Consider the following 20,578-nt stretch of genomic DNA (forward strand, 5'->3'; position numbering starts at 1 on the left):
GTTACATATAGACTAGCGGAGACCGATGTTTTGGGCAGCAGTGGTGTAGCTTGTAGAGCTGCTGCCTCAATGCCAGCGACCCAGCTTCAGGCCTGTGGGGAGTTTGCTCATTGCCTTTGATCACATGGGTTTCCTCCCACATCCCAGACACGATGGTTGGTAGGTTAACTGGCCTCTGTATATCACCCCTAGTGTGTAGGAAATGGAAGTGGGATAAAACAGAACCAGTATGAACGAGTGATCGATGGTCAGCATGGACTCAGTGGGCCAAAGGGCCCGTTTCCAAGCTGTATCTGCAAACTAAAGGCAGGCGTTTGTAACCCAGGGAGGAACTTCACTACTTGTCTCATGGTAACAAAGGAAGAAAGACTCAAAGAAGGTAAAGTCAAATTTTTATTCTCAATGAATGTCACCATATATAAAAAAAACAAAAACATAATTTACTACACAGCCACAATGTTTGCCAGTCAGTACTTTGGGGGTTTTAAAAGACCAACATGACAGTCCCAATGCACTAATACTTAAAAAGATTTCAGGTACACGTCATGACTGCAACGTAGCTTTGGAAATGCAACTGCCCCTATGAAGCTTAGGGAGTTGAGAACGACATTCCTTCTCCCAGTTAAAAAGGAACCCTAACCATATTGTAGATTCAGTGCACAACCCATTGCTCTGGTCTCAGGCCAAACTCAACTACCACCAGATACTACAACCCCAATTCCAATCTATCCTGTTAATCCTGTTCTCAGAAGGAATCACAGGCAATTCATGGAGTTATCACAGTAGCCCACTAAACAACCTGGTCTTGGCTCAGTTAACACTGGTCGTGCAACTGCAGCCCAGTAATTAAAGCTGCCAGCATCCCACTGCAGATGACTCCGTGAACCATGCCTTGCTTAGCACTGTGTCTGAGCAGCACTCCTGGCAGTCAATCCAAAGCTGGGTTACAGCCTCTGGATATCATGTTGTCCACATCCAAAACACAATATCCACACATCAAGAAAGCCTACAGCAAGGCAGCACTCAAGATTCTGAGTGGTTTCTAGTTTCACATTCAGACCCGTGGAGCAGACTTAACACGTCAGGCTTGCACTGAAAAATGTAGTCACCCAGTGCCAATTAACATCACCTCAGCCCCCCTCTCCCCCATCCTCCCCTGCACAATTGATCACAGGCATCTTCTCATCAGTGAAAGCAGTGTGACCATCTAGCTTGAGCCACTTGAAGTAACAGGGTGAAAGGTATAAATCAACAGGGCTCTGGTTCAGATAGAGTAGATGCAGGTGGGCAAAACTGGATACTTGTCACTACAAGCTGGAGTGCTTGTCAACATTGGTCACACTCTCAAAGCACCTGCTGGAAAGGTAATGGGTTTTAGTGTGCATGCATTAAATGGAGGGTTGGGTGAGGAATCATCTATTATGAATGACATCCGCCTTCAAGGCTGGCTGGTGAAACAGTAGAGGCCAATTGGAAAAGGGGGGGGTGTGAGAAACATTAGTGTTTTAAGCTAAATATTTGTCTCAATAACTTGTCAAAATAACAAAACTCATTTCTCTACCCAAATGCTGCAGCAACTGAGACTGGTTCATGATGAAATGATAATGAAATGAAAAAGCCAAGGGAGTGAGTGGGGCACGACACATTCCTTCTCCGGGTGAGAGAACAAACCATATTGTGGCCTCTCTGCACAACCCATGTCCCTCCAACCCGACTCAAATGCTTTCTACAACCCTGCTTACAATCTACCCTGATAGTAGTGAGATCCTGTTTACAGAAGGAATCATAGGAGCATAATGTTTTAATTAAATTATTATTCTTTTCTAATTGCCAGGTTACAATTGTCAATGTATGCTGGGGTCATGTCAAGGCTGACTTTTATTAAACTCCCACCTGCTACAACCGTTCGTTACCTGCCTAAGACATGTAAGCTTTAGCTGTGGGGATAAAGGGAGCTGTATTTTTTTTTCTCTGGGGTGCTGGGAGGAAGGAGGGAAGCATAACCATTTCCGTTCTTGATTTTAAACATATTTTCTGCTAGTGGAAATTTTTTTTTTACAAGTAGCTAAGGTTACCACTAACAGGAAATATTTAAAATATCACAGCTTAAAATATTCTTCCCTCTCCCCAAGCCTCAGAACAGGTGATCCAATTGACTAGAACCACAAATGCCAATGAAGCAAGTTGCTACGGTAGTTATGATTATGAAGCCTTTAGCTTGGCTGTGGCATGTTTCACAGTAACACTTAACTCTTGCCATTTGCAAGACACAGAGTCTGTCATAAACCTACACCGCACACATTCAGACCTGGAGGGCTGACGTGCAAGGGAGGAATTTACAAAAAAGCTTTTTGCAGAGGATAAATGAACAGGAGGTACATGGACATGTCGCAATAGACTCGAGTCACCACACAACTGCTGAAAGGTTAAGAGGCAATTCCTTGGGAAACACCAAAATCTAAAGTTCCGGTCATAAAAAGGCGGGGGCTTTCAGAATGTTAAATGGACGGGCGAGTCATTGGAAAAATTCATTATTTCAAGACTTTAAAAATAAATTTAGTTACGCCACACTACTTTTAAATGGGGACAGAGGCAACTTAGAGGGACGAGGAAATCACTAGCTGCTCAATCATAAATGTCAGGACATGATGCCCATGTTAATAATCAAGTGCCTCAAATGTTTCTAAACACAAGATGCGTTTGGAAACACAAGACACTCGTACAAAACCGAGAGAGAAAAGGCACAACAGAATTTGTAGTTATGCCTCTGGTTTCCAACACTGGAGACACATTTGGAAAATGACTAACAAATACCAAGAACAGCTTCTTCAAACCAACTGCATTTGCCCAAATGGAGTTTGTTTGAAATCTCAGTTTACACCTCGATTCTCCCTTCCTTCCCCTCCCTCCCCTCCGTCTCTCTCTCTCTCTCTCTCTCTCGACAGCTTCTGCAGTAACATCCATTTTAACACAACTGTATTTTACAATGCATTCTGCCAGAGATGACAATCATTCCTCAAACAGTAACAAGGTCCCAAACAAGTTACTAAAAGAGTATGTGGGAATTTAGATCCACTTGCAGAAATCTAAAATACCATTTCCTCCCCCCCCCCCAACAAAAACAAATCACAGCTGTCCATGGGATAACCTAGACCTAATCTTAACCACTGCCCCCCCCCCCCCACAAAAAAAAAAAAAATCAGTCAGGAATTTGCATTAAAATGTTTCTGTTTGAAAAGCAAACAAAAACAGTAAAGCAGCGTAAGAATGGTTCCATAGTAACTCAAGTGGCAACTATTATTCTCGGTGCTCTCTCTTTCTCCCACCACCCCACAGCAGTTACCATGCTGATGGATGTCAACTGATTCAGAAAAAAACTGTCAGTCGCACAACCAAATAACAGCTTCCTTTGAAAACAAGATTATCTACATATCGGACACTACAGTAGTCGCAATCCAGCCTGCAAATGGTGCGATGTGGACGGTGCGTATGTCAGGAGTGGTGGGCGGAGACCGATCTAACGCATCTTGTAGTCGATGGAACTGGACATTTCACACAGCTGTCCTTTGAATTCAATATCCACGGTGAAGTCGAGATCTCTCTGTTGGGAAAAATGTTGCACATTTTAATAATTTCCCCCCACCTTGTTGAAATGAAATTGCTTAAAAGCTATGAAAACAATAAAAAGGAGGAAAAGTGCTGAGTAACTCAACTGGTTAGGCAGCATATCTGGAGAACATGGTTAGGTGATGTTTTGGGTCATTCAAAAGCTTGACTGAGCAGAGACGGCTGTACCAAATCTCCAAATGGAGAACGTACCAACAGCCAGTCTTGGTGAAAGGGACCGACCATTTAATAATGTCTTCATTCAGAAGACCATGCAACTTTAGAAACATAGAAAATAGGTGCAGGAGGAGGCCATTCGGCCCTTCGAGCCAACACCGCCATTCATTGTGATCATGGCTGATTGTCCCCAATCAATAACCCGTGCCTGCTTTCTCCCCATATCAATTTTAGATTTCTTCCCAACACAGATCACGTTTTTAGATACATAGGGAATCAGGTATCAATTGGTGCAGCGCCAGAGACACGGGTTTGATTCTGACTACAGGTGCAGTCTGTATGGAGTTTGCACGTTCTCCGTGACCTCGTGGGTTTTCTCTGGGTGCTCCGGTTTCTTCCCATTCTAGAGACGTACAGGTTTGTATGTCAATAGGCTTCTGCAAATTGTCTCTCACGTGTAGGATGTGAAACTGGGATAACATAGAACATGGGTAACCGATGGTCGGCACAGACACGGCGAGCTGAAGTGACCCGTTTCAATGACGTTTCTCTAAACTACTCCAGGGAATGTGTGGAAAGTGGACAGAGGATCAACCTACACGTATGCCTATAAGTTTACGACACAGTGCTTGCTGGAGTAACTCAGAGGGGCAGGCAGCATCGCTGGACAACATGGACAGGCGACGTTTCGTGTCAAAACCCATCTTCAGACTGATGTGTTGCCTTTCCATGTTTTCCAGGGATGCTACCTGACCCCGAGTTACCACAGCAATTATATAATTTGATATAAACCAGCATTGCTACTAAACCTTTTGTCAGTTTGAGAAACGTGCCCACCGCTCACTACAAATTTAACACTGTTCCCACTTGGATTAATAGCAGTGGTCCCTGGACAACATCATTCCTCAATGCAGACCCAGTTCCAGACCATACAACACTCCGAATACAGGACATGGAGCCCGTTTGTGACTTCACACTTACATTGTTCTTGGCGTTGGGTTTCATGCCAACTGTCCCAAAGATCTCCTCGCCTCGCTTGACTGTCAAATAGTCTTCCATGTAGAAAACTGTCTGCTTCCAGTGAGTGTAAGGGGCGTCAGGGGCTGCAATTAAATAGACCATTTACACCATTGGCACAAACATTCTGCAGGGAAACAGTTTATAATCCTCTGAACAGGAGGGTAATGTCCGCACAAGCACGCATAACAAAACATCACAGCTGAGCACCAAGACAGAGGCAACAATTGCACGATTTATGAAATATTCCTTATTCCTTTGGGCGTCACAGCGGTAGAATTGCTGCTTATGGTGCCAGAGACCCGGGTTCGATACTGACTACCGGTGCCGTCTGTATGGAGTTTGTACGTTCTCCCTGTGACCACGTGGGTTTCCACCGGGTACTCTGGTTTCCTTACACACTCCAAAGATACGCAGATTTGTAGGTTAAGTGGCTTTGGTAAAAGTCCCTAGTGTGGGGTAGTGCTAGTGTACTTGCTAGTGTGATTGCTGATCGGCACGGACTTGGTGGACCAAAGGGCCTCATTCTCTAATCTCTAAAGTCTAATAAATGTCTTAAAGGAGGAGAGTTCTTGTGTATTAAGGCAGAAGTTTATTTCAGTTTATTGTGACGTGCAATGAGGTACAGTGAAAAGCTTTTGTTGCGTGCTATCCTGTCAGCAGAAAGACAATACATGATTACAATTGAGCCATGTACACAAGGGTATAACGTTTAGTGCAAGTTAAAGACATTGAGGCTATAGACACAAGGGTCTAACGTTTAGTGCAAGGTAAAGTCTGATTCAGGATAGTCCAAGGGTCATCAAAGAGACATGTATGGAAATGTATAGATTCGTGATAAACAAAAAAAGCAATGCAAAATTGAAGTTACAATCTGATCAGCCATTGTTAAATGGGGCTGATCGACCTAGTACTACACTTGGTGGTCACCACCATCAAACTAGGGAGCAGTCAAAGGAGTAAGGAGAGAATTGGGTGGTAAATTTCAAAAGGTTGAGGCTTAGACCACTAACAGTATTCTCAACTGTGGAGATTAAATGTCAGGAGAGAATACTTGGTGTGGATGTGCTAAGATAGGGAAGTTTATAAGGCTAAAGGTGTAGGAAAGAACAGATGCTGGTTTAAATCAATGATAAGACACAAAATGCTGGAGTAACTCAGGCAACATCTCTGGAGAGAAGGAATGGGTGACCTTTCGGGTCGAGGCACTTCTTCAGACTGATGTCAGGGGAGTGGGCAGTACAGAGATAAAATGTAGTCGGAGAACTGGGAAGGGGAAGGGGATGGAAAGAGGGAAAGTGAGGTCTACTGGAAGTTAGAGAAGTCAATCTTCATGCAGCTTGGGTGTAAGCTGTGAGAAAATGAGGAGGGATTTGAAAACAAGAATTTCCACCAGAAGCTCCGAAAAGGTGTTTTTCTTTTAAACCCAGTACAAAGTGATCACAAAATGTCACCCATTCTGAAACGACCAAGTACCCTTCAGTCAGTACCTGTGGAGAACCCAGTCCTCTTGTGGCAGCGAGTGAACTCAATGTTGAAGTACGCCACCAATGCGTGGATGTAGTCATTGCGTGTGACTTGAAGGCAGAAAGGCGACGTGAAGGATAGGTCGTCGACCTTCACTGTGTAAATATCCACCTCCTGAATGGAAAGAGAATTCAGTAGAAATGAGCTCTTACACATCTCAGCAACTACTCCCCTCTCCCCACCGACTCGTACAACTCAGGGAGCGCAGTGGCATAGCTGCCGTTTCACAGCACGAGGCCCGGGTTAGATCCTAACCTCGAGTGCTGTCTGTGTGGAGTTTGCATATTATAGTCAATAGGTGCAGGTGCAGGAGTAGGCCATTCGGCCCATTCAATGTGATCATGGCTGATCATCCCCAATCAGTAACCCTGCCTTCTCCCCATATCCCCTGACTCCGCTCTCTATAAGAGCCCCATCTAGCTCTCTCTTGAAAGTATCCAGAGAACCGGGCTCCACCGCCCTCTGAGGCAGTGAATTCTACAGACTCACAACTCGTGTGGAAAAAGTGTTTCCTCGTCTCTGTTCTAAATGGCTTACCCCTTATTCTTAAATTGTGGCCCGTGGTTCTGGACTCCCCCAACATCGGGAACACGTTTCCTGCCTCTAGCGTGTCCAAACCCTTAACAATCTTATATGTTTCAATAAGCTTCCCTCTCATCCTTCTAAACTCCATCATTCTCCCTGTGACTACGTGGCCTTCATCCGAGTTTCCATTCTCCTCCCACATCCCAAAGACGTGCAGATTACTAGGTTCATCGTCCTCTGTAAATGGGCAGTAGTATGTAGGGAATGGATGAAAGTGGGATAACTAGTGTGACAGGGTGATCGTTGGTGGGTGTGGACCTGGTGGTCCGAAGGGCCTGTTTATATTATGTATCATTCAAACAATCAATCCTACCAGGGTGGAGGCCTTCTGATTGCCAGCATATTGCCATACAACAGTAGCACAACCATTCCCATCAAACCGTAATCCATTTAACCTCACATTCCCCAAATGGAACAAACTCATGCACTAACCTTGATGAGACAGGCATTGGTCACCAACTGTTTGGGATCCACCACATCCACCAGTGGTTCCTTGATGGCCACATCCTTGATGCAGGACATATCAAAACCATAGACATTCTCCCACCCTGCAGGAAGAGCACAAACAGGCAGGTTACACCAAAACTATATAAAATTCTACCCTACAAAATCTGCCTTGCCCTTAACAAAAGCTTGAAAGGGCTCAGAGAAGATTTATGAGGATGTTGCCAAGACTCGAGGGCCTGAGGTATAGGGAGAAGTTGACCAGGCTAGGACTGTATTGCTTGGAGCGCAGGTAGATGAGAGGCGATCTTAGAGGTGTACAAAATCACGTGGAAGATTGCAACCTTCACGTGGTCCGCCCGGGTTCAACTAATGCAATCAACTCGAGGTGTGCAAAAATTTGAAGATCAAATAGAACAAGTTTTTTTTACACAACAACTTTGGCTGAACGCACGCTTGCGGAAGAGATAGGTGTCAGTACTATCACAAATCACGAGGGGTACATGGATATGATCAGGTAAAGGGGCACAAAGTCTCTTGGGGGCACGGCCTAGTAGGGGTATCGAGAACCAGACGTACATAGGTTTAAGGTGAGGGGGGGGGGGGTAATTTGATAGGAACCAGAGGTGCCGGGGTCCCACAAAAAGTTTGGTTTTTACACAAGGCAGGTGGAACTAGTGGATGGGGTAAACGCGTGGGCTGGCCGAAGAGATAGTGGACGTCAGAACTTATTCACACATTTCAGAAACTTGAAATAGACAAGTACATGGATAAAAATAAATATTTATAGCAAGGAAATTCCCAAAACCAGGGGCAAATTCACACCCCAGGGGGCTAAAGATCCACCACCTAGGGGGTAAATTTGTTGATTCTGAATGCTTACAGTACTTGAATAGGCCTTAGAGTCAACATGCGAGCACAAGTTAACCAAAACTCCAATTCCTAGCTACTGTTTGCAGGAGTTAGCGATGCACAAATTAGCCGAGCCTTATATTACAACAGCAGATGCACTCCATCAATACTTCACTGGCAGCACAACTCTGACAATACAAACTACCCGCCACTCTGCAAACTTACAATGGATTTTATAATCCTTGTATTGTCGGTCCTCAATGGCTGTGACGTACAAAGCAGCTCGGTCAGGGAAAATCAGCCCATCTGGTCGCTAAATAAAAACCAAAAACAGGTTTTAATCAGTGAAAAATAAACGCAGCAAAAAATCCAGCCTCACATACGCACCGTGTCTGGGATAGAGACGGTACGTGTTGGACAGTCAGGTGCAAGTCCAAACTAAAACCTTGGCTCTTATAGCACCATCAGAGACCTTGTTGGTTAAAATGCAAATGACCAGTATCTTCAGCACGCAGCCGAAGAGGGGTAAAGGCAGATGCAATCATGGCTTTCACTATCCAAGGCAATCCTTGAGACAAAGGTATTAGTACCATGGGGAAACCAGGGAGTGGAATGATGGAACTGGTATTTCCATGGACAATCTAGGATTTGAAGAACAAAGCATTCTGTTTTGTGCTGCATCATTCTCTGATTCATGAAAGCAGGATGGAGCAATCGTTACTTCTAAAACAGAGGATGAGGGAAATTGGGCAAAATTTAGTTATGATTGGCACATGCACTTCACATTGTTAAATAGGCTCGTGGACTTCCAGCTGCCAGAATTAATCACAATACACTTTCCATTTGCTTCGATACGTACCAGCCACTTGTCCCGTGCGTAGATAACCGTGTTCAGCATTGACTCGTAAAAGAGACAGTAGCCCATCCACTCACTGATGATGATGTCCACCTTCTCCACTGGCAAGTCCACTTCCTCCACCTTGCCCTTGATTATTGTGATAACTGAAACAGGAAAGAACAACGGACACTCACAAGCTGCACAGTCTCCCCTTCCGCCAAATTATAACCTCCAAAAACATGAAAGATCGAGCATAGCATGAAACAAGAGGGGAACCCAACACGTGTGGGTATTTAGCTGACAGTCACCCATAGTAGACCTGAGCTTTTTTTTGGCTTGTAATTTCCAAAATAACTTAAGTGGTTCTCCAAATCCCAATTGAAATGCATTATAACCAATGTGGCCTGCCTGATCCAAACAGCACTCCCTAATCCATCACTCGTGTTAAATCTAATTTGTGGTATGGAAATGCATTGTAACAGAACAACGTGTACAAAGGACACGCAGGTATACCACGACAGGTGGTGATCCACCATTAGAATAACAAACAACAAAAAGCAAGCTCAGATGTAGTATAGACTTGTGATGCTTCTACTATTGCACAACTTGTTTGTCGGAAGGCTGCATTTCGTGACAAGACTATACCCACCAAGAAATGAAAATGACTGGGTAATTCCATTCCAGTCAAACCTAGAGACCATACTGAGGCGATAGATTTGTCTGCAACTACCCTCATCATGTGTTTTTTTTATTTGGGAAGGATGCTACAACTTCAGGCTCTACTGCAAACTTTCCACTTGAAATAGACTAAACTGTACCATACTGAACTCCGTATGTATCCGAATACTAATCTCAACAGGTGAATCTTGAGAAACTGCTCAAGGAAATAGGACAAACCTGACCCTTCCAAACCTGGACACACGCAAGAAAACTAAGGACTTGCAGGTTAGCAGTTTTACTTGGCGTTTTTGTAATGCAGACCACAAGACCCATTTAACCCACAATCTCCGCCGTCTCAATATTGATCACCCAAAAGATCCCAAGCACAAAAACACAAAATTGCACCCGAGACAATTAAAATACAGATTTTCCTCTACTCAAACAGCTTCTCTCTGGACACATACCCTCCTAATATTACGAATCTTGCTAGCACTGGATTTCAATCTTTCAAAGCTCTTCCAAAGTTATACATCATGCTTACCTGGTGTAATTAAACATCCCCTGAAAACATATTTCCCCCAGCTCCTCGCTACTCAATTTGTTGCTTGGAAGCGTCCAATTCACTTTATAAAGCACGCGTAATCATGAACAGCAGCAGCACACCTAAAGTATTCTTTGTATGAAGTCTACTTAGTTCAGCTGGGCGGCAGCAGCAGGGAGGAAAACCTGCCCCGCTCCAATCAATTATTAAGAGATCCCATGCATAGCACAATTTGAGAACCGACAAACTAGGCTATAAACCCACAGCCACAACCTGCAAGCCAGATCTTGGCCAGGTACCAAGCTGTTGCAAACTGAATAGCATACAAATGGGCAATTCCAAAATAAGCAAATAATTTATTTTGTCTGTAATTTTTTTTTTAAATGCACACAAAACAAACATAATACAGGCAAGTCTCCAGGTTACAGAAAGGGCTTCATTCCAGAGAACTGTCCATAAACCGATTTCTCCACAAGTCACTGTAGCTACCCATATCGCATTGTTTCAGACACATTTGACACAATTCTTACATTTCATCAAACCTAATACTAACACAAGCCATAATAATACTGAGGGAATATATACAGCATAGTTATGAACACAAGACATTTTATTACGATCTTGAAAAGTGCTTAAAAATACAGGAGAATTTGAGTAAAGTTGGATTTCCAGATGGCGGGTCATTCATAACCCAGGAAGTTGCTGGATTGTGGATCCTTACCATGGTTCAGGTTGTTTGCTTTGATGATCTTCTCAGCATATTCAGAGATATTGGAACACTCAATCTGCCATTTAATTTAAAAAAAAACACATTTTACAGGAAGAATAATCATTTGAGTTTTCTTTTATCAAAAGGACAGCTAACACCAATTAAAATGAAGTCCAGAATGAAAAGATTCTCAAATGCAAGAATTCAAAAATGAACCTCGAATACCTATTGTTTAAGAGGGAACTGCAGATGCTGGAAATCAAAGGTAGACAAAAATGCTGGAGAAACTCAGCGGGTGAGGCAGCATCTATGGAGCAAAGGAAATAGGCCCATACCTATTCATCATGATGAAGATTTTTCAGAAGGACTACCATCGTGGCACGCATCATGAAGTCTAACCATTCAAAGAATAGTGGAAAATAGACAGACAAAGCTAACCAAAATATTGAGGCATTAGACTAGGTAATTCCTACATCACCATTTTTGGTCAGTCAATGAGGTGAACTGTTCCCACAAGCCCTGGGAGGCATTGTAGCTGTTTGACAACTGCCAACCACAATGAGCTACAGTATAAATAGGGTTCACTTAGCACAGTTGGCACACAGCCACCCCCTGCTTCAATGTTTACCAGATAAAGATATGGCATTTACATGCCATCTATTTCAAACTATTCAAAGCAATTGAGGTACACAATTTTTGAAACCACCTGTTCCAACATCAGAAGATTGAACTCCTGCAGGACTTTGAATGTACAGATCCTTGGTTTAATGTCACATGTGAAAGACAGCCAGGACTACATTCAAATGAGACTAGTTCCATATAGATTAGGTGTGATCCTTACCCCAATAACCTTCTTAGCACCAGCCTTCGCCGCAAACATGCACAGAATGCCCGTTCCACTTCCCACATCCAGGACTATCTTATCCTTGAAGAGATGCTTGTTATGGTACATGGAGTTTCTGTAGGTTAAAGTGCGAACCTCATCCTTCAGCATTTCCTGCGAGGAGAAAAATCATTGAAAGAGTCACAAAGGCTTACAGGGCCAGGGACTGGGGTTAGGCCCTTTCTCAAAATGAATGTAGGCTTCTTTGCTGCTGCCAGCTTCAAATGCCAAAATTAACTAGACTCCAAATTTACCCTCCAGCGTGCACTGAGAACGCAAGAAATAAATAGGTAATTCCACAGGACTATAGCTGATCTTTTACCTCGGCACCCCTCCTTCACTGGACATTCAATATAATCAGTACTGAGCATCCACAGCCCTCTTTGGAAGGACATAACAAATACACTACTCAATGGGTGAAGACATTTATTTTCAACTCTTCCGAATGGCCAACTTCATTTTATATTCTGACCCTTGCTACTGGATACTCTAAGGAGGTAAAACATAATCCCCACGTCTCTTATCGAGGCCAATACAAATATTGCACATTTCAATTAGACCATTTAATTTCTTCTGAACACTGGAAGGCACAACCCCAGTCTGTTTGATTTCTCTCCTTCCAGAAAACCACCCTTCAAGATTTCCGGTCCACTAGCTGCATTCCCTTTATCACAACTAAACCTTTCATCAGAAGAGATGCACAATATTTCAGACACAATGCCACCAAAGCCCTATATAACTGGGACCAATACATTTCTATGCTGTTTGAGATGTTCAGCTAAACACTTTGCACCTAAATCCTGTGGCAACAAAGTGCAACAACCTGTCCATTGACATTTAACTGCAATCTCACTAGAAGAAAACCAACAATAGTGATCAAATGCTCCCAGTTAGTCATGGAATAAGTTGCATTCCAAGTAATGGTCGTAGCTAGCTATCTGCTAAAACAATAAAGCGCAAACATCAAGACTAGCAAAGTAATTATTTCACGAAGACATACTGGTATCAATACTTTCACACTACCATAATATCCCCAAAGTACTTTAAGATCAATGAAGAGCTTTTCAGAGACAAACACAGGAGTCAATGTGCACAAAGCAGGCTGCCATTGCCCACACTAGCCAGTATGTCAACCCCTCTGGGAACCCTCTAAAACACAGGTAGGTCCCTGCTGAACACCTTGTCAGCAAAATACCCCAAAGTGGAGCAGGCCTTCAGTACCATGCAGCAGAATCAGCATGGGTTTCTATAGCATAAGAACCCACAACATTTTGAGCAGTGGGGAATGTTAGGTAAAGACGTGCAGTTGACATTACCATTGATTTGGTTATTTAAATGGAATAACAACTCTAACCAAGTTTTGCTACTCACCTCATGAATTCCAAAGTGCGCATAGGAATCAAAGTAATAATCCTTGGAGGTCATGTCCTCGGCCTCAGCCTTGACTGGTGTACTTCCATCTGGGGCACCAGGGAGTGAGGTAACCTGGTCAAATCGTTGCATTGAAATAGGGCATGTTGAAAAAGCATTAACCATAATCTTATGTACTTGACTTGACTTTAATATCTTCCTCATTTTCAAACCCCTTCAAGGAGTCTTCTTCTCCATACCTCGCTTTACATTCCACTACAAGTACCTCTCCTTATAACATCTACAGCTGCCCAAATTTGTACACTTTTGCCAATGTTATATCTGTACCTGGATAGGAAAAGTATAGAGAGATGTAGGCCAAGCACAGGCAAAAGGGACTAATTTAGATGGGGCTTCTTGGTCAGGATGGACGAGGTGGGCATGTTTCCATGTTGTATGATTCTATGCAAGCCTACTAAGTTGTCTCCAAACTTGCTCCAATCCCAACAGCTGACACTTCAACTGCCAAATGTACTAAGTCAGATACTTTCCAAACTTTCTCTATTTTACTTCCAGCATGAATGATAACACGGTCAGCGTTTCATTTTTGGTTTAACCACTATAATGTACAAACTGAAATACACACAGTAACTACACAAATTCAAGCTGTTAAAATTCAATTCTGATACAAGGACAATATAAACATCTAGAACAGCAAAAGTATTTAAATGCCTCAAATAAAATCCAAAACGCCAGTTTTAATTACATTAAAGAAAGTAGCTAGGAATAACATGAGGTACATAACTATGTCACTGAGTGTCAGCCTTTGTATTAGAGGAGTAATAATTGCTATGTACATCACCAGGTAATTCTGGGTCTGGGGAAAGGACTCAGCAAAACTGAGTAAAGTAATAATGAAAGCAAAAAGCAATAATGAGCAAGAAAATCCAGTACCAGCTATTTACCTACTGTCTATTGTCTACTTGTGGTTTTAAAGAGAACAAGTGGGAACATTGTAGCTTACCCTGCCATAGTTTTTGGACGTTCACTTGATTTGTACTGCTCCTAGACTGAAATATTATTCAATTCTGCCTATTGTTTAAAGGAAATGAAATAAACTAGAGAATGTTAGGACATTTAGCCTAAATTTCTTGAGGATTAGGTTCTAATTAACTTGTTAATTTGGGACATATTAACCAACGTATTCAAAGCAGTCATCTGATCAGAGGGCAGTATGGGGTTTGTAAACAGCAGGTCATACGCAACAAACTAGTTGACGAAAAATGTCTAAAGGATGCTTTTTATACTCACTATCACAGGGCACTGATATGGTCCCTCAAAGATAAATTACCTAAACTTAAAACTCAGAACACAGTTCAAAGACCTGGCTGTAAAATTCACTCAGCAACACAAAAGGGATGAGAAAGCATCTCTGGATAGAAGGAATGGGTGATGTTTCGGGTTGAGAGCCTTCTTCAGACTAACAGTCAGCGGAGAGGGAGATAAGGAAGTGTAAGGTGTGAAAACGGGACAAGGGGGACAGAGATCGTAAAAAACTGAATAAATCATTGTTAGCTGAGAGACAGTAACAAACAAAAAAGCAAACAGATAATCGGAGACAGTCAGACGGGTTGGAGAAATGGAGAGAAAGGGAAAACGTGGGTTACTTTGAAGTTAGAGAAGTCAATATTCATACCGCTGGGGTGTAAGTTGCAAATATTGGGTTTGCAATTATTTATAATATCTATAAAAAATTCAGATGATGTATTTGCTGATAACAACTTGAAGCAGCACAGCAGCAGCTACGAATGGTGTTTCCTCAGATCAAGTGACGAGGTTTCTAACCATTGCGACAAATTTGTGAGCAAATGTGGATGTCCTCCCGCAGCCCAAGACCAAATGGATAATACAAACTGTAAACTTAGTTGTGTAGAGTTTGAGCGGAAGTGTTCGGAATGCGAGAATATGTAGAAGAATATGTGAGGAGAACGTAGGATTAATGCAAATGGTTAGGATGGAACTGCAGACGATGGTTTAAACCAAAGATAGACAAAAAATGCTGGAGTAACCTAGCGGGACAGGCAGCATTTCTGGAGAGAAGGAATGGGTGGAGTTTCAGATCCGATCCGAAACGTGATCACCCATTCCTTCTCTCCAGATGCTGCCTGTCCCGTTGAGTTACTCCAGCATTTTGTGTCTAATGGAAATGGTTGGTTGGTGTAGACGCGATGGGCTGAAGGTCCGTTTATAACTGCATAACTGTGAAACAAAGCTTTAATATAGATGTAAACATTAGTTCCTATTATATTAATGGGTAGGCAAAGCTGGAAAATGCATTTCAATGCTGGCAAAGGTGACGGCATCCAAGTTGGACGAAGAGACAATCAGAACACATTTGCTAAATGATAAAAAAAAAAGCTATAAATAGAGGCACAAAGGGACTTGGGAGTGCAAGCACATAGAATAGAAGTGCCATTAACAGGTACAGAAATAGTCAATATGGCAAACAGAATGATGACCTTCATATAGAAAGAAACAAGGTGCAAGGGGATAGTAGCTACATTGCAGCCAAACTAAAAGGTGGCCTTTTTAGACAACAAATGTAATCGTCACATTGCCAGGCATCATATCACAAAGGACTATACAGATCTGAGTGGTAGCAAAAGAACAGAGCACATATCAACTAAAATGATACTTGATTATAAAAAGATTGCATAAAATAAAACTGCAATTCAGAAGATTAAACTGTGAATGGGCTGTGTGTTCCAATGTCAGTGATTGTAGAGGGTTGGAGCATTTGACTGCGTGGGCTGTGCATGGGAAGAGGGTCTGGGCATCAGCTTGAGACGGGAGTGGAAGGTGGGCTGGCTCAGTTTGCACAAGAGGCGTGGGGCTGGGCATGGAGAAAGGAGCAAGATGGAGAGCGGGAAGGGGGAGGCGTTGATCGAGGGAAAGGAATCATGCGTTGGGGAGAGGGACTGAGGCGACCTTTACTGGAAAAAAGAGGTGGAGAAGGGGCGCAAGTCCCGTAGATTGGGAAGAGTTGTTGAATGTTGCTGTTCCATTGAAGGTAGACGAGGGGACACAATGTGTGAGGAGGGGACGGGGTGCCCCTGGTCATCCCAGCTCTGGCCCCAGGTCCTCCCAGCCCTCAAAGCCCGGGGGGGGGGGGGGGGGGGGGGGGGGGGGGGGGGGGGGGGGTGCGTGAGCCTTCCAGATTATATAAATTGAAAAATAAATTAGAAAGGTTCGTTCATTGAGCTCGCCCCCAACACACTCGTGAGCGGTAACCAGGGGCCGGGCCGCACGCCGCCGCCATTTTGCCGCCGCGCCGTCCCGCCTCGAACGACCCATTGAGCGGCCGCCGCCCCTCCCACCGCCTGCCTCCCTCCCTCCCTCCCTCCCGCCCGCCCGTCCCTCCGCCCCGCGCCTTCACCAAAGCAAAACACAGGTCATTCGGTGAAGAAACATCGTGGCCATTCACCTCCGGTTTCACCCTCATGCGACTCCCCTCTGCTTCAACACCCACCTCCATACACTCGGCCATCTTGTGAAAGAAGTGCCGTCATGTTCGCCCCGCCTTTTATACCGGGAGGGAATTTGGTCCCGCCCCTGCTCAGTCCCGATTGGCCGCCTGTCCCGTCGGCTCTGATATAATTGGATAAATTAGGTGCCAGTCACGAACACCGCCTCCGTTCGCAGCGGCGTCGAGAGCAGCGATTGGTTCATCCACACGTCACTCCAGACAAAGACCTCTGTCCATTGGTTTGGCGAACGGTAGGGGCGTCTCTCTCGGTCTGGGATACGTTGATTGGATGATTGTGCCGTCTATCAACCAAACGGAGGCGGGGCGTGGCAGGGCAGGCGGAGTGTGATTGGTCGGTGGCGGCCGGCAGGAAGCAGTGCACATCCACACGTGGGGCCGGTCGGAGGATGCTGTTCCTTCTCTGCACGTGGGAGCCTGGGGCTGGAGACTCAGCTCCACCTCACTCATCCTGTCTTCACTACTCGGATGAAATGCATAAAACCGCATACAACGCACTCGGCAGAAAAGGAAAGATGGGTCATTTTCATTTGATTCATAACACTCATCTTGACTAGGGTTGTCAACTTTCTCACTCCCAAATAACGGACAAAACGGTGGGTGTAGACGGGGCATGTAAAGTGCTGGTGGGGGACAAGATTGAGGACATTGAGGGGGGAGGGGAGGGGACATTGAGGGGGGGAGGAGGGGGGACATTGGGAGGGGAGGGGACATTGAGGGGGAGGAGGGGACATTGAGGGGGAGGGGAGGGGGGACATTGGAGGGGAGGGGGGACATTGAGGGGAGGGGACATTGAGGGGAGGGGGACATTGAGGGGGAGGAGGGGACATTGGAGGGGAGGGGGGGACATTGGAGGGGAGGAGGGGACATTGGAGGGGAGGGGGACATTGAGGGGGGAGGAGGAGGGGACATTGAGGGGGAGGAGGGGACATTGAGGGGGAGGAGGGGACATTGAGGGGGAGGGAGGAGGGGACATTGAGGGGGAGGAGGGGACATTGAGGGGGGAGGGGACATTGAGGGGGAGGAGGGGACATTGAGGGGGAGGGGACATTGAGGGGGAGGAGGGGACATTGGGGGGAGGAGGGGGACATTGAGGGGGGACATTGAGGGGGGGAGGGGACATTGAGGGGGAGGAGGGGACATTGAGGGGAGGGGACATTGGCGGGGAGGGGACATGGAGGGGGAGGGGGTTACATAGATGGGCAAAATATAGTGTGCAACTGATGTGCTTAAGGGGACATGTGATTGGTCTCCCTTTCAAGGGAGATGCTAAAAATGCATTTCGTTGTCTCTGTACTGTACACTGACAATGACAATAAATTGAATCATTTCATTTCATTTTTTTCATAACAGGTGATTCACTCGTGTGCGGCGTCAACAGCCCATGCAACACGTACGCAGTTGTATCAGATCTAGGATCCGTCTGTAAGCATGTCCTCCTTCAGACGGGTAGAATAGTTTTGTTTGTCGTCACGTGTACCGAGGTACAGTGAAAAGCTTTTTTTTCGTGCTTTCCAGTCAGCAGAAAGACTATACATGATTATACAGTTTGCAGATACAGGATAAAGGGAATAACGCTTAGTGCAAGATAAAGTCCAGTAACGTCTGATTAAAGATAGTTTGTGGGCCTGCAATGAGGTAGATAGTAGCTCACAACTGCTCTCTGGTTGTTGATAGGATAGTTCAGTTGCCTGATAACAGCTGGGAAGAAACTCCCTGAATCCGGAGGTGTGCTTTTTCACACTGCTGTACCTCTTGCCTGATGGGAGAGAGGAGAAGAGCCCGCCACGGTGTGAGAGCCTGAACATCGGGCCACCCGGGGCGGCGACTGCGGGTGCTCGGAAGGCCCCGACCACGGATGAACACGGAGGGGAGGCTGGCTGGACTATGGTGCCATCCTCACCTTGGTGCCATTTATGTTATGTTGTGTCGTGGACTTTCTGTGTTTGTGTTTTTTTTAATTCAATTTCAATTTTATTTTTAATATGTTTTATTATTTATTTATTACTTATTTATTTTTTATGATTTTTTTTTATGATACTGCCTGTAAGGGAAATTCATTTCGTTGTCTCAAATTGAGACAATGACAATAAATTTGAATACAATACAATACAATACAAGAGGGAGTGAACGAGGTGAGACTGGTCTGTGAATATGTCGGTTGGCCTTGCCGAGGCAGTATGAAGTGTCGATGGAAGGGAGGTTGGTTTGTGTGGCTGCGTCCACAATATCTGAAACATCAGGTCCATTTTCTTCCACAGATGCGACCTGCAGGCTGAGCTCTTAAAGGACTTTGAAGATGCTGGAATCTTGAGCAAAACACAGTCTCTTGTGTACAACTTGATCGACTGCCAGTCATTCAAGTATCCATCATCAAGTTCAAGAGAGTTTATTGTCATGTGTCCCTGATAGGACAATGAAATTCTTGCATTGCTTCAGCACAACAGAACATAGTAGGCATGAATACAGAACAGATCAGTGTGTCCATATACCATTGTATAAATATATACACACATGAATAAATAAACTGATAAAAGTGCAAATAAACAGATAATGGGCTATTAATGTTCAGAGTTTTGTCCGAGCCGAGTTTAATAGCCTGATGGCTGTGGGGAAGCGGCTATTCCTGAATCTGGTCGTTGCAGTCTTCAAGCCCCTGTACCTTCTACCTGAAGGTAGCGGGGAGATGAGTGTGTGGCCAGGATGGTGTGGGTCCTTGATGATGCTGCCGGCCTTTTTGAGGCAGCGACTGCAATAGATCTCCCCGATGGAAGGGAGGTCAGAGCCGATGATGGACTGGGCAGTGTTTACTACTTTTTGTAGTCATCTCTTAGCTTTAACTGCTCTTATCATATCAGCTACGATTTGTGTGCATCCCAGACTCAGATCCTACATTAGTCATTCATTTCATTCCCAGTTCCATAGATCACCATCACAGATGTTAGCTCAAGTCTCACTCTTGCTGTTGACTATTAATTGAATCAGAGATTTCATCTGCGAGGATAGATAACATCCTAGAGAGAAACAAGTGAGAACAGTCTTGAGCTACTATCTACCTCATTGGAGACCATTGGACTACCGTTATTCGGACTTTACCTTGTAATAAACTTTATTCCCTTTATCCTTTAACTGTATACTTTGGATGACTCGATTGTAATCATGTATAGTCTTTCCGCTGACTGGATACCAAGCAACAAAAAAGCTTTTCACTGTACCTCAGTACACGTGATAATAAACTAAATGATCCAGTAGCCGGCTATTCCAAGTCTTCTCCTTGTTTCCTTACCAATATGTATTTCAACTGGAATATAAAAATCCAACTGTAGACGATGGAACAAGAAGTAAATTGCTGGAGGAACTCGGTGGGTCAAGCAGCATCCTTGGAAGCGACGTTTCGGGCTGTGATCCTGCTTGTCATCAGTGTTTTGAGGGAAGACAGCCAGAGGTGAAAGTGAGAGGGGTTGGGAGGTGGAACACGATGGGATGGGGGGTGATGGGTGGATGGAGAGTCTTGGAGACAGAGACTGGTGAGGGGTAGATGGAAACAGAGAAGGAAAAATACTTAGGCATATGAAAGCAGATGTAGGGTGGATGCTGGAAGATGTGAAATGTTAATTTCCCATTTCCACAGATGCTGCCTGATCGGAATGTTTTCAGCATGTTCTGTTTCATTGGTCATACCTAACAGCAGGCCAGCACAGTGCGTGTTGGCGATCACCTGTACCAATGCCCCGCAGTGCCAGATACCTGGGTTCGACCCACACCACAGGCGATGGAACTTGTTCTGCACCTGGATTCATTCCCACACCCCAAAGACACGTGGATTAGCAGGGTTAGTTTAATTC

General features: G+C 44.6%; 1 protein-coding gene and 1 long non-coding RNA gene across 3 annotated transcripts; one reads left to right on the forward strand and one right to left on the reverse strand.

The window, feature by feature from the left end:
• Positions 1-380: 380 nt before the first annotated feature.
• Positions 381-16,841, reverse strand: prmt1 (protein arginine methyltransferase 1). 2 transcript variants are annotated; one of them, XM_055663076.1, is made up of 10 exons: positions 16,719-16,841; positions 13,211-13,324; positions 11,798-11,953; positions 10,969-11,032; positions 9,068-9,210; positions 8,434-8,521; positions 7,345-7,460; positions 6,291-6,441; positions 4,765-4,886; positions 381-3,601 (listed from the first exon to the last, which is right to left on the reverse strand). In XM_055663076.1, exons 1-10 carry the CDS (start codon positions 16,734-16,736, stop codon positions 3,518-3,520), a joined length of 1,056 nt encoding a protein of 351 aa, XP_055519051.1. In that variant the 5' UTR covers positions 16,737-16,841; the 3' UTR covers positions 381-3,517. The 2 variants fall into 2 exon arrangements, with proteins under 2 accessions (XP_055519051.1, XP_055519050.1); XM_055663075.1 differs by having other exon boundaries at positions 16,674-16,804.
• A 224-nt stretch (positions 16,842-17,065) lies between these two features.
• Positions 17,066-19,287, forward strand: LOC129713778 (uncharacterized). The gene is made up of 2 exons (XR_008726280.1): positions 17,066-17,329; positions 18,995-19,287. It is a non-coding gene; the product is annotated as an uncharacterized LOC129713778 (long non-coding RNA).
• The last annotated feature ends 1,291 nt before the right edge of the window (positions 19,288-20,578 follow it).

Source organism: Leucoraja erinacea, chromosome 37 (genome assembly GCF_028641065.1).
Source record: "Leucoraja erinacea ecotype New England chromosome 37, Leri_hhj_1, whole genome shotgun sequence".
NCBI lineage: Eukaryota > Metazoa > Chordata > Chondrichthyes > Rajiformes > Rajidae > Leucoraja > Leucoraja erinaceus.